Source organism: Pelmatolapia mariae, linkage group LG20 (genome assembly GCF_036321145.2).
Source record: "Pelmatolapia mariae isolate MD_Pm_ZW linkage group LG20, Pm_UMD_F_2, whole genome shotgun sequence".
NCBI lineage: Eukaryota > Metazoa > Chordata > Actinopteri > Cichliformes > Cichlidae > Pelmatolapia > Pelmatolapia mariae.
The window spans coordinates 30763249-30777585 of record NC_086244.1 but is presented as its reverse complement, the minus strand read 5'-3'; the positions used below and the strand labels follow the sequence as shown (position 1 = coordinate 30777585).

The following is a 14337-nucleotide window of genomic DNA, read 5'->3' as shown; positions in this document are numbered from 1 at the left end:
TATGTTATATATAAGCTATAAAGCAATGCTTATTTGCGTGATGCCAGTGAAGTATATTTAGATATATATACAACACGTTATATATATAACAGGCCAAGAAAAAAGTAAAAACAGCAGAAATTAAATCTTTAGTATTATAATTATATCCACTTTAGCCCGTGTTATGGAAACACATTGCAGGTTATAGCCACTCCTCATGGCCTCGCAGACCTGTTAAAATATGCAAACTTGGGCCCAAAAGTTGGCTCACCGTGAGCGGAGCAAATCGATGTACCGCCTCCCATTCAGATGGACCCGAGGCAGCAATGGTGCGTCCAAAAGGCTAATTGTTGAGCAGCAAGGCCACAGTAAAGAGAGCAGGTACACGAACAGGTGCACTGCAAAAGTAATATTGGAAATATTGACAGGATTTTCTGAAAAGCCACGCGACGGACCTGTTGGCAAAGCTCTGATCACACATCAAATGAAAACGGCATCATGAATTTCTATAGACTGCTCCTCGGGTTATTTAAAGACTTCTTACTTTGGTTTGGCAACATAATGGCCTGTGTTTGCCTGTGTGTGCCGGGGTTACCGCATGAAAAGGACAGAGGTGCACATTAACATCGCTTAAGGTTTTCTCAAGGGCCGAAATGAACTGACTGGAAAGTAACTTTATAACTCGCTGGAGGATGAAACCTTTGTTGGGCTCTGTTGTGAAAGACACAAGAGCCTGACAAAAGGAGGGCGCCTTTGTTAAACACTAAAGCGCATGGGTATTGATGTGCCTTGAATTGCAAAACATCTGCCATTTACTCTGAACAACTAGAGCGAAATTTAAATGAAAATAACCAAGCAGCCTTTAGCGCGGTGTCTTTAGCCGTGCGTAAAACAACAGTCATATGAGCAACTTGGAAAACCCCCCTTTTTGTTTTTCAGGTTTAAAAAACATCAAACCTTCCTTTGTCAGTGTGGCCAGATGGATCAACACATGACGCCCTCTTTAACTGTAATAGTGCAATACTTTTTTTTTCTTTGCAGACGTTTAATCTAGTCTAAGTTCAACTCACAGTGTCTTACTTTAATGTTGACAGGTCCCTATAATGATAGAGGCTTGCTGGTGTGACTGCTTATTGTGAGTAGGAAGACCACTGTGAATAGAGCTGCACGGACAGGTGCAAAAGTATTTCAGATGCTTAAGGGACTTTCTGAAAAGCCACGAGCTATTATGAAAGTTGTAGGCTCTGGTCAAATAACAGAAGACACAGATTTCTTCGGGATATTTAAAGGCTTATTAAAGACTCTTACTTTGGTTGGATACACTAAACTACGTGTTAATATTTAACAAAAGACCAGAACAAAAAACGAAACGAAACACAAACAAAAACAAAACAAACAAACAAAAAAAGCAACCCAGCGATGAGACAGTTAAAGGCTTTGTGTTAAGGAGGTGCAGACTGAAAAATTGCTCAAGTGCAGTCATTTAATTAGCCGTTAGCACTTTTAAACTTAGATTTAAAAATTTCAATAATATTCCAGTTTAACTGTTCCTAAACACAATAAGGAATTATAAACCCTTAACACTGAACTAATGGAAGCTATATGTTAATCTAAACTCGTGGTATGGACTCTGACCTTCGAGTGATCTGTGTCTTTCGATTAAAAAAAGGTATATAACGTTCAAGGAAAAATCACATATGGACACCAAATGCAAATTGCCTCCATTAAAAATGTGTTTTGTTTTTCGCGTTTGGGGGGGACCAGTTGCAGACCAACTTTTTTCCCATGGTTTTCCCTTTATCTGGGCAAAGTGGAAAATTGAAAGGTACAAGTGAAAAGGCGTGGGGCGTTACCCTGATTTTCCTCGCTCTATATTTTGTCAGACAGAAATGTGTGCCCCCTTAGCTGAACCAACTTTTTTTAAGGAAAGAAATTTATTTAATACGAGGCTAATCCAAGTTTAAATTGTTAAATAGAAAAAAGCTGTTGGAGTCTGTTGTAAGTTGCAGATAGTCATGTCACATTGGGAGCATAGACTCATTTCACCCCAGTTAAATTGCTGAAGTTGGTAATCACACTGAAATTCTGCATAACATCGTGTGTGGCGAATGTAACTCTGAAATTAGTATGAAATTGTCAATTTGCTGGTGTCAGCGTATAGCCCTCCAAACGCGCCATATGCCATGCTAAGTGGCACCATTCACCAATTCGTTCCTACTTTCACGGTCCATCCTCCCCTTTTCCCTGCCAGGAAGCTGAATGGCCACAACAAAATGGCAATTTACCCTCTCGAATTGCTGCATACCCCCTGCGGGAAGGCTCTTTCCGTTTCACTTCGCGGGGCATCCCAATCCTACTAAGCGTCACGGCGTGAAACTTTTACTTTCAAATGGAGAGAGAAGTGTTTGACCATCAGTGCTGTCAGCGCTGTCTCAATAGTTTGTGTCTGGCTATAAGTTTGACGGGACATCAAAGAAGAGAGTAACAAAACGAGGTTGGTAAAGAGGCCAAACAGCAAAAGTACACGTAACTAAATTAAGGAATATGAAGGGAAACGTTTGATCTCTGATCCAATAATAGCCTACAAAGAAAAACGAGTGAAGATCCCTGCATGTGATCATCTTTAAGATCACCAATAAATGCCTATGTTCTGTAGGCATAAAATGCATCCAAATGAAATATATATCTCCCCTAAAAAATGAACCATGTTCATCGATGTCAGTAAGGTTAAGCGAAGACAGTAAGGTTTATTTTTCTTTAATTTAGCTTGTCAATATAACTTCACTATGAAGGCTATGCCTGCCAGCTATCAGTTTTACTCACGTTTACTGAATACCCGAACACCTATGGAAAAATCAAACTGCTGGTATTCATTTAGCTCTTGCTTTTAAACTTACCACCCATCTGAACCATGCTGCTGAATAATCGAACGGACTATTGCAGAGTTAGTGGTTTAATTCACACCTGGACAGCCAGTCTCAGAGATCTCTGATAGGTTTTTGAATGCATTGGGCCTATTTTTAAAATTAAATTGAAATAAAAGTATGTTTACAAAATGACGGTCAGTCACAGACTGGAAGTTATTCATAGTCGATGTAAAGCGGTGGTAAGTGTATAAATTAACAAGCTCAATTTGCCCAGAAGCCTGTATTCACTATCCAGTTTTTGACAGTTCTTCACTGTAACATGTACAATTCTTTTCATAGTGCAATACAAAACTGCATATTTTTCACCAGAGTTTGGCTTTGCACTGGCAACGTTGAAGTACAGTATGGTTGAACCAATGGCCTGCTTGTAGACACACTGTGAAGTGATGCCACCAAGTGGTCACATTAGTGTTACAGCAACCAAAAAAGAAAATAGGAAAACATCTTATTTCATGTTTTTTTAATCACTGATTTTTACACAGCTGTTCATGAAAATATCAGAATTAGTACAGAATTCATTCATGTGTATATTTACTTCATGCTTCAAAGTGATGGAAATGCATATAACTTTAAAAGATTTTGAAAACTATACATCCATTCTTTAACATGATATACATAAATAGAAACCATAACCCCCAAGTAGTTAATATAATCTTGTGTCAGAATCCTACATAGCTGACTACAGATATGAGTTATGTGAATGCTCTTTAGAATATAAAGCCCATTTCTAAAAATAAAAAGGTTTGCTTTAAGTAACTCAAGCATGATCTACACATATTTCAAAGAGGATTTGACATTAGAGCATTGAACTAAAAAAGATCCATCTATGACTTCTCTATCCGAAGTGATTGATACATTTCCTGAAGTGAGCTACTGGCTAATTGTTTTGGTATAATTTTGAATGAGACCTTGGAAGTACTGCTGTGTGTTTTTGTGGGGTTGAAAAAGAATGATGTAACATTTTGGGAGGAAATACCAAAACAGAAAAGAGTACAGGCTGGAAAGTACAGCCAGGGCACTAAGAAGCTGTATGTACTTCCCACGGTAAAGCATGCACTCTGTGGCGAAGATGATCCAAGTGAGGATCAGCAGGAGGAGGCAGAAGGTTATTGCTTTAGCCTCATTGTAGTTTTTAGGAAGATTTTTGCCCATGTAGGAGAAAATAAAGCAAAGAGTGCATATTGATGACAGTAAAACCACAGAAGCTGTAGATGCTTTGAGACTGATGTCACAGCTGAGTATGATTTTGTCAGGGTACCATGATGTTTCATTATAGGGGCTTGGAGGTTTACAAGAATATCCAATAAGGAGGAAGATTGCTTGAATGACAAATGCAACAGCAATGACCAGCCACTGTCCGTTATATTTTACCCACCAACTGTGGAGCTTGGGGATCTTGGCTGCTATTTTAAAAATGCAAACAATCTGAAAAGAGCGCACAACAAAACATGCTAGACAAATAGTGTAGAATAAGAGAAATGGTAAGTATCTCAAAGTACAAAGAGGGACTGTCGGCTTACCAAAATGAAAGAATACACTAAGACTACTCAGACTTAGACAGCCTAAAATTAAGAAGCACATTGGTCCACCAGCAGATCTGACAACAGGTGTGTTGTAGTTGACTGAAAAGAGAACAGACATGGCTAATGTCATGCCCACAAATACACAAGCCGCTACGAAGACCAGTATAGCCACAATATCTGTGTCTGATATGTACTCCACAGCCCGCAGATTACATGATGTACTCCCCTCTTCAGACCATTCGATGTCCTTACACTTGAGGCAGGTGTATGGACTCTCTGTTTTACAAGACACAATAAACCATATTAATAGATTTATATTTGAAAATGTTCAGTTTTTGATCAAATTTGTTTGCATTATTCATAGCTTCATTACACCCAAAATAACTGTAATAACTGAAAAAACTGCATCAATACTATTGAGGAGACAGTGGTCCATTTAGTTTTTAAGGATCAAGGTGAATCTTTAAAACCACGTGAAATAAAAGTATAGTTATCTTTATGGGAAGAAACAAAGTACTAAAAACATTGTTACTGCACTTCTGTAGAAATTAGATATCTGTACTTTACTTTAGTATTCATCTTTCTAACAGCTTTTTACTCCCTACATTTTAACACAATTGTCTGTGCTATTCATTAGATTTTCAGAACAGGCTTGTTACTTCAGATTTTATGCATTTAAGGTAATCCCCCCCGCCCCCCCAACACTGAGTGCCTTCAAACATCCAACTGATTTGAGCATAAAAACATAAAAACAATCTTTTGGAGTTTCCAATAAGATTGGGCTTATTGCTTATTGAAATAACAGAAGAAAGAGGCAAAAACATATAATATATAATTTATGTATACTGTTTTGTATGATTTATATCATTATACTCAGGGGTTAAAGTAGGACAGAATGATGCATTATTTATTTGTTTTTTGGTAAGTTGTGTAAGTTGTGGTCGCAGTTAGTGCTATATGATAGTACAAATTCAGGTATCAATCCAATACCACGTAAGTACCGGACCGGTATTGCTAATTCCAATACTGATACTGATACTTACAGTGTATTTAGGGGGGAAGAACAACTTGTCATGATTTACTTACTTTCCACAACAATGAGTTAACATAAGAAAGTAGTTTTTTAGAGACCTGAAATGTAAATGTGCTTGTCTTTAAAGCTTTTTGAGTCAACTTCTGTTGATTAAATGTACTATATTGATGAGACCCTACAACAGATTTTAGTGTTTCCCAACCTGCCTGAGTCACACTTTAACTCCTGACTGTGCTCTTTCTTCTTAGGTGTGAAAAAGTTTGTATTCCCATGTACTAAATGAAAAAAATATATTATATTAATACTTTTTATTAATACTTGTGCCTTTTCACTTTTATGTGACCAAAAGAAGTTAAATCAGTACTTTGTTTGTTTTTTTTATCAAAGTGTTTTTAACACATATATCTAAACTTGTACTTAAAGAAAGTATGTACTTTTGCCATGATGAGCCTGTATATTTAGTCACGTTGCGAACCATTACCCGTAATGTTGACGTAAGTTCCATTTGCACAGATTTCACAGTCGAAGCAGCATTCATAGATTCCATTTTGCTTTTTTATATATCCTGCAGGACATTCTGGGGAACATAAGGAAGTAGGTACCTGTACAAGACATTTATTTAGCACATAAAATAAGTTAAAAAAAAAAAAAAAAAAAAGCATTTCTGAAGGGTAGCAACAGATTGGGGAGAAAAAACAACACAAAAAAGATGCTTTATATACAACAACAAATGACAAAAAAACCTGAAAAAAAATAAAAACAAAGGATTTTTGATAGTGTGTTTTGACTGTAGGGCTGGTGCTGTTAAATCATCTTTAGACAAACAAACAAACAAACAAACAAACATTTTTCATATATTATATTTAACTAAATGTTGTATTAATAATAACAAGAACAATAAAAACTTACTTCTCCATTGGTGTGCCATTCAATTTTGTTACCATCCACGAAGAAATGCAATTGTGAATTAAACTGATAAAATCCAATCTCCTGTGCATCACCACTATTATTCCAGAAAACTATTGAATAGGATCCTTGCTTTAGATTTCCGTTGTCATCAAACTGAATACTATTATTTACAAGTGTAAAATTTGACTTCCTCAGCTCTGCTAGAACCTGATGTGTGCAGAAAAAAATTACACAACCATTAATTCTTTGTATTTAAAAGAAAAGAAAAAAATCATATATTGATGATATAGATAGTAGACCTAAACCTTTTCACAATATGAAATGACAAGCTCTACAACTATTGAAAAAGAGTTTGGTTTCAGAATTACAGCAATACGTCATCTCAGTTTCAAACGACTTGCAAGCTATTGTTAAAAGATGGAATTCAACACAGTAGAAGGCAATTTCCTGTTCTAACTGCTTAGAAGCATAGAGAGTACTTTCTGTCAGTAATGACGTGGTAATATTTGGGTAATTTGGTAACAAGAAAGTAATAATATAGAAATATCAAGTTATTATCAGTTAATTAGCAAATCATTATCCAAGAAACCAGTTGGTAGAAGTATAGTATATTATAGCATATAATATGATACAATGTATTAATATGGTGGTAGTAATATGATAACCTGTGCATTTAAAAAAGAAAGAAAGACTTGTTGTAGTAAACTCATAAAATATAATAAGGTAATATTGGTTAGTGCTTCAAGACTCTGGGACATATTTATCCTATTATAATGTTAAAACTAATCCTACATTGGTCCTCAGTATTTTTCTTTGTTTCAAGATGAAAATGCAAAGACTGTGTTTTAATGTTGTGGCCTATTACCTGGAAGCATGTGGTATTAACCAGAAATCAGGGATGCAAAATGCAAGACTGCCAGTTTCTAACTACTGGCATATTATTGACATATTAGAAAAAAAAAAACCTCCAGGAAGTGTCATGATTACCTGGAAACATGTGCAGTAGTTTCTACATTATAACCTGGATTCAGGAGTGCAAAAAAAACCCCCTGGTTGTTAAAGTGTGTTTAGCTGGAAAATGAAGCATATATAAGTTAAAACATTCTTAAATCCAGTGATTCGAAGCCACATTTCACATGTTATTATGTCTTGTTAATTTTGCTGTCAGGGCAACTGTACAATTATTACTTGTAATATTTCATTTTAAGTTGAATATATTTTCGAACAATTTAAAATTATTATAAATGTACACTCAAATTCATTTTCAGAGGAATTTTTTTTCATTAATAAAAGGCAATTGAGCTCAATTGCCTGCAATGGTCAGGATTTTAAAGTATGGTAATCTACTGCTCTTTTTTGTTTCTCTACATAGGTCTTATGGTGTGATCAAAGCATATTTACAGAGTCCCAGCTTCTTGCATTTGCATCAGTGAATCTTTTATGAAGATAAGCCATCATTCTGCAGTTGTGCACTTTGCAGCCCTGATTACTGATTATTATATAAAAAACTACCAAAGATATTTACAGGTAATAAGCCACAACATTCCAGCTTTATAATATGATAATAATATCTTATTATGGCAGTAAAACCACAAGTCAGCATCTAAAAATCCTAATGCAAATATATTACAGTTTTATTGCTTGCAGGTTATCATGTTGTTTCCAAAATATGACAACATAGTTTTAATATATATATATATATATATTTATATATATATATATATATATATATATATTTATATATATATATATATATATATATATATATATATATATATATATATATATATATATATATATATATATATATTTGGTTCCACAATATTACTTCTAATTTCTGGCTTGCTATTACCTATTCATATAAATTTTGCTGTAATATTACTCAACTATAACCACTGTTGATACAAGATAATTACTTGGCTTTTATTTGGATATTATTGGTAGTTAAGTAGTAATAACTTGTACTTTACACATTATTACCACCTTTACATAACATTATTATACAGTTCTCAGGATGATTAAAAAAGGCTTGTATACTTACAATGTAGGGGTACACTGTGATATTGCTATCACATTTGTCAGCTCCACATCGTAAGGTATTGTGTAAGGCATGAGCAATGGCATATATGGCAGAGTAAATTGCAAAAGAGTATGATGGGTCTGCAGCAAGGATATCCTCAGGATTCATGCAACTACAGTTACATTTCTGATTGCAAAATGTGTCTTGCTCTGCATATTTACAATGAAGTTGGGCTTTGGAAGAATGCAAAAAATCACTGTAACCAGGTATTGTCACTACTGGCTCAGCTACTCCAAGTACGGTTCCAATGTTTTTGATTCCTTTCATTTTGGGGAGTTTTTTGTTCAAGGCCCATGCATCCCCTGCTATCCACACCTTATTTGTCACATTCAGTAGCACTGCTGACTCAATGAGAGGTTCAACACTGTTTTCTGGAGCAAAAACAATAATGACATTTATCTGTTGTGCCTCTATCTGTTTGAACGTTTGAGAGTAATTGGTGCTGTCACTCAGGCCTTTGGAATATGGTAGGCAGATCTCAGTATCCTTTATCCTCTGAGCGAACAAATCCAGACCATCATTACCATAATCATCATCACTGTTAAGGAAAGCGACCCAGCGCCAGTTGAATTTTTGCAAAATTCTTACAATCACATCTATCATGTTTGAATTGGAAGGCAATGTACGCAGGAACGATGGATATTTTGCCTTATTTGAGAACACAGAACTAGAAGTTGCATAATTAACCTGTTAAATAGAAAATAATAGAGAATTTGATCATTTTCAGGTACAATAAATAATGACAAAAAGAAATCATTATCTTTCTATAAAACTGTTTTTGTCATATTATTTGTTAATAACTTACCATAGGAACAAGATTTACCATGAATAGCGGGGCTACGGTCAGGGATTGAGTGCTTGTGAAAGGACCGACCACAGCTATTACTTTAGACAGAACACTTTGTTTGTCACTCCAAGGTTGTATTGAACCATTAGCTGAGATGAATTTTAAAACACCTGGAAAATTCTGCGTATCTGAGCAGTGGTCAAATATGTCATAGCCAAGAGATACATTTGGCAGTAAATTGGTAGAGTTATTAACTTGCTCTACAGAAAATCTTATCATCTGAAATCTCCGATAATTTGAGAGTGTGAATGGTTTACTGAGGACAAGAAGACAAGAGAACAGGATTAACCATAAAAATCTGAAATATTGCTTAAAAGCTTCGTATTTCTGTAGTTTTGTTATTATTACATAAATTCAATTGAACAAGGACACAGATCAGATTAAATTCTATACTACGTAGTTTGACTTTGTAAAGGCATCCAACTAGATTTATCATAAAACTTACGTGGCGCAGTCGGTGGCTTCTGGTCTTTCATGATACACAGAGCCAGTGTCATCATGAATGTCAAAAAGTCCACCTATCAAATAATCCCCTTCCAGCTGAAACTCTGACGCTGGGACAGTATGTTGAGTGCAGACATGTAGAAATGTTCCTAGCAGACAGAAAGATGCTAAAAAATGTTTCATTGCTGAAGCTCTTTCTTAGTGTTCTGTTGTGCACTCTACCAAAATGTGCCTCTGCCTTTAGTGAGTTATGATACAGTGATGACTGTCCCCTCCCGTCATCATTTCCATGCATGTGGTGATGCATACCTATAAATGGTTGAATGAACTTTCACAAATCAGTATGCAAAAGCATCCAAGCTGCTGTTTGTGCACAAAGTTGAACAACCATCACAAGCAAATTAGTGTAATACTTATCTGGAATAACTCAATTAATCATTTCCTTCATTTAGACATTATAACACATTTACTTTAGATTTTATTTCACTCAGTGACAGATATGAGGTCTTTAAAATATCTTTGTCTTCTTTGGGGGCAACCAAAGCTAGAATTCTGAAATACTGGAGGGCCTCGATTTAAAAGCTCTTTGGCTTTTAAATCAAGGCCCAAACGTTTTATGTTTCTAAAACATGTTACACTATCACAAAACCATTATGTCCACTGTCAAACTATTTATTCGTATTTGTAGATATTTATTAAAATGACTGAAGCACACTAATGCTAATTACAAGCTGCTCTTTCCACTGCAGAAAATGTGCCAAAATGCATTTGTCCTTTGGAAGAAATGTGTACTTCAACTAAGATCGTACTAGATTAGAGCAACAAAAGACACAAAAACAACAACTCACCCCACGATCATTAGCAAATAGTAAGTGACCACATCCTCTTACAAATGATCCCTGTATAATTTAACATGTAGCCACACAGGCCATTCAAAATCTGCAATCACTCAGCAGATGAAAGTGATGAATGACAAAAACCCTAACCCAAATTTGAATTCAGGTAACTCCCTGTTTGAAGGGCAGAACTGGTTCATATTAAGAGATAGGTCTCATCTGGTGAGACTGTGGGCTGATAAACAAAACATTGTGTTTCAACTATAACTCTGCATTAAGACCAAATGCAACAAAATATATGCTTTAACTAGCAATAGTCAGTAGTTTGAAATGCTTTCATATAGAATCAGTTATATGCTAATAGTTAAAGTCATTAGGCATAATAACAGTCATCTGTTTGTTTGTACTTTAATCCCAAAACATTTTGTTTACTTTATAATTAAAAGTGCATCTATTGCAGTTACGTTAGGTTTTGTATTATTATTATTATTATTATTAGAATTATAGAAAAGATACATAGGATGTTTTTCATTATACTAATGTGTCTCCTAACTTTCTCTTCTGTCAAACTAAACTAAATATAAAAATAAAAAAATAAGACTAAACTAAACTGAAATAATAAAGGACATCAGCTCCTTGGCTGACAGCTAGTGATATGTCAGTTAATTATTGGCTCAGAAAGCTTAAATAAGCTAATAATCTATGGCAATCATGTCTACATCAGCAAATGGTTTGACATTATTTAGAAAACAAATAAACAGAAAGAGAAACTTTTTTGAGCCACGGCAATAATCCTGTATTATCACAATAATTTTCACTTTTGCTTGCTAATGTTTCAGAAAAAGTGAAAGAAGTCAAACTCTGATTTGCGCCATGAGATAGCCAGTCTTTTTCTTTTGTCCCACACAGCACAAATCTTATTTTTTAACATCACACTGTGTAAAACTTTCACAGCTAGATGCCAGTAGATTGCAGATTGCAGTCAACTGAGTTCTGTTTTCTTACCCTTACCTGTTCAAGTGCATCCTAGATATGATGGCAACTATAGGACAAATATGTTTAATTCAGCCAAGAAAGATCAAAATATTACATTTAGACTGTACCTCATAATAGCTGAAGCCTGCCTACATATTTCTTCTACTGTCTGGACCAGATCCAAATCTGGCAGAGTCTTTCCCTGTCTGTGGAAGGCTGTCAGTCCACTGTTTACCTTAGCTCTCTATACTGGGTGAGAAGTGCCCACCTTCATTTACCCTGGAAGAGTCTTTAAAACTTAGTTAACACCTGTACAGGTTAGTGAAACAGAGAAGCTCACTTCTGACAGATGACTTACTTAAGTGAGTTGTTCAGGATCTGCTTATCAGAGTTTAAGTGGGATTTTTCAGATGCTCAAGCCCAACGTTAGCTGCTGTACTTACAGCTTAGAACAGCTTACAACAAAAAGCTGTTGTTGTTGTCTAGCCAGCTCATACACATGTGAACCTCCCAAATATTGTTGCAAAATATAATTTTAACAGTATTGGGAATAGTGTTTATGCACTATTTTGCACGAGTGGTGAGGTTTTGAGGCTTGAGGTGACAATGATATTTTATTAAGATTTTATTAATGGTGTAGTCTCTTTGGCACAGTTTCCTTCACCAAAACATTTCTTTGGTGAAGGAGACCCTGTCTTTAATGATAAAACATAGGTATACCTATGTTTTATCATTAAAGACAGGGTCAGCATATATAGCATCATATATGATGCTATATATGCTGAGTCTGAAGGTGTGCCCATGAATATAAAAATCCCTCCATGGTACACAAATGCCTATGACTTTTTTTACTCTCCACCTTTGGCAAATTATACACACATGTGTAAAATGCCATTAGTTGGAAGGAAGATATCCTTCACAGCCACTGTATTCAAATATGGTGGAGGAACATCGGAACATACAGCAAACCCACTCCTATGTATTTTAAAAAGATAAATTTTATGTTTATGAGAATGCATCAGTTTGTTGGAAGACGTAATTACACATTATGTATATCTTTGAATACATTATGCTTTTTTTTCTAATAAATAATGTCAAAAAATGACCTTTAATGTAAAGCCTTGTTGCTAAAGCATCCAGTGCTTCTATCAGTGCACTGTGACATCATGACATCAAGAACACTGGACATTTAAACCTGTTTCCTTCTGACATGCAACATTGTCAATAAACAGTTTGCCAGAATGTGATATTAGAGGTGAGATAACATAAAATTACATTATTATTACTTCTAAATAATAGAATTGAAATTTAGGGATGCTTGAGTACCCTTAAAAGGTGTCTAAACAATGAGCAGAGCAGTGCTTTTGTATAAATGATAGGTAAGTTTGCTAATGTGATTATAATCATAATAAAATGTTTTGTAAAGCACATTCATTTTGGTTATTAATTTTAAATTAGCACCAAAGCTGTTATCAGTAATAAGATATTATTTTATGCAGTATTTGGTAATAAACCAGCATTTTGTAAATTATTAACACGAGTAATTTAGAGTCATCCTTTTTAATGCATTTACCAAATCCAATCCAAATATTAGAAGAGGTTTAGGTAAGGTCTAGAACGGGCGATTAATGAGGGAAACCCCACAATTTATCATGAAAAGAGGCACTTTAGAAATCCACATTGTAATAAAGATGTAGCTACAGGTACTCAGACTAAATTCAGAACAATGAATGATAGTATACAAGGATGTTTGTAGTGAGATGTCGTATTACTATACTATACTCTAGGGCACAGGTGTCGAACTCCAGGCCTTAAGGGCCGGTGTCCTGCAGGTTTTAGATGTGTCCTTGATCCAACACAGCTGATTTAAATGGCTAAATTACCTCCTCAACGTGCCTTGCAGTTCTCCAGAAGTCTGGTAATGAACTAATCATTTGATTCAGGTGTGTTGACCCAGGATGTTATCTAAAACCTGCAGGACACCGGCCCTCGAGGCCTGGAGTTCGACACCCCTGCTCTAGGGGGTATAGAACATCACTGAAAAATTTAAATAAACATCTCATGTCTTATCTACATGATCACTGATTTGTCTGTACCTTGCTTAAACAAGTTGCCTGTTGGGAAAACAAAGAGAGCACAATAACAAAGGGAAAATTACAGAACAACATTTTGCAGTTGGACAGAATTGGCTTCCAAACTTGATGTGTTGATAAATAAGTTAAGTCTGGAGAATTCACGACTTGTCTAGTAATGGTTAAACTTTATTGGGTTTTGCTTATTAATTAAGCGCAACATGAGTGAAAAGCACTACTACTGCTACTACTACAGAAACACAAACAAAGAAAACCCATCCATTCAAGAAAAGTTTACATTTTATACAGTACACTTAATTGCTTTCTTGTGAATAAGATAAGAGAATTGATACCACTCTCCTACGGCTTTGTTGAGAACAAGGTTCTATTAGTAAGTGTCAGAACCAATTGATCGTAAAGCCTAGGAACAAGGTAAAAAAACAGATTATCTTGGTCCAAAGGAAAATACATATTTATATAATTACATTGTAAACACAGAGCAACATAAGTGTAAGTAAGACTGATAACTTTTGAGACAACAACATCTTCTCATTCATTTTCATCTAACTCTTGTCACAAAAATCCATAAGCATATTTACCAAAAGAGAACTCCTGATCTAAATAAGAAAATTACTTAAAAGCAACATTTTAGCAGAAGGCCCTGAGTACATTAGTTTTTCTGCCTGTGGAGACACAAAATTATTAGAGGCAG

At 35.2% G+C, this 14337-nt stretch overlaps 1 protein-coding gene across 1 annotated transcript; it reads right to left on the bottom strand.

Annotated features, from left to right (window-relative positions):
* Positions 1-3776: 3776 nt before the first annotated feature.
* Positions 3777-9925, bottom strand: LOC134618996 (taste receptor type 1 member 1-like). Its single transcript, XM_063464668.1, has 6 exons — positions 9744-9925; positions 9257-9554; positions 8413-9138; positions 6372-6578; positions 5944-6064; positions 3777-4705 (listed from the first exon to the last, which is right to left on the bottom strand). Exons 1-6 carry the CDS (start codon positions 9923-9925, stop codon positions 3777-3779), a joined length of 2463 nt encoding a protein of 820 aa, XP_063320738.1.
* Between the last annotated feature and the right edge of the window lie 4412 nt (positions 9926-14337).

What these genes read in the sequence shown, in the direction of transcription:
- LOC134618996 (XM_063464668.1), bottom strand. Translation starts at nt 9,925, where the DNA reads ATGAAACATTTTTTAGCATCTTTCTGTCTGCTAGGAACATTTCTACAT. An exon ending in GAAGCCACCGACTGCGCCAC is followed by an intron (nt 9,555 to 9,743) that starts GTAAGTTTTATG and finishes TCTTGTCCTCAG; the next exon opens with TAAACCATTCACACTCTCAA. An exon ending in AACTTACGTCAACATTACGG is followed by an intron (nt 4,706 to 5,943) that starts GTAATGGTTCGC and finishes CTTGTAAAACAG; the next exon opens with AGAGTCCATACACCTGCCTC.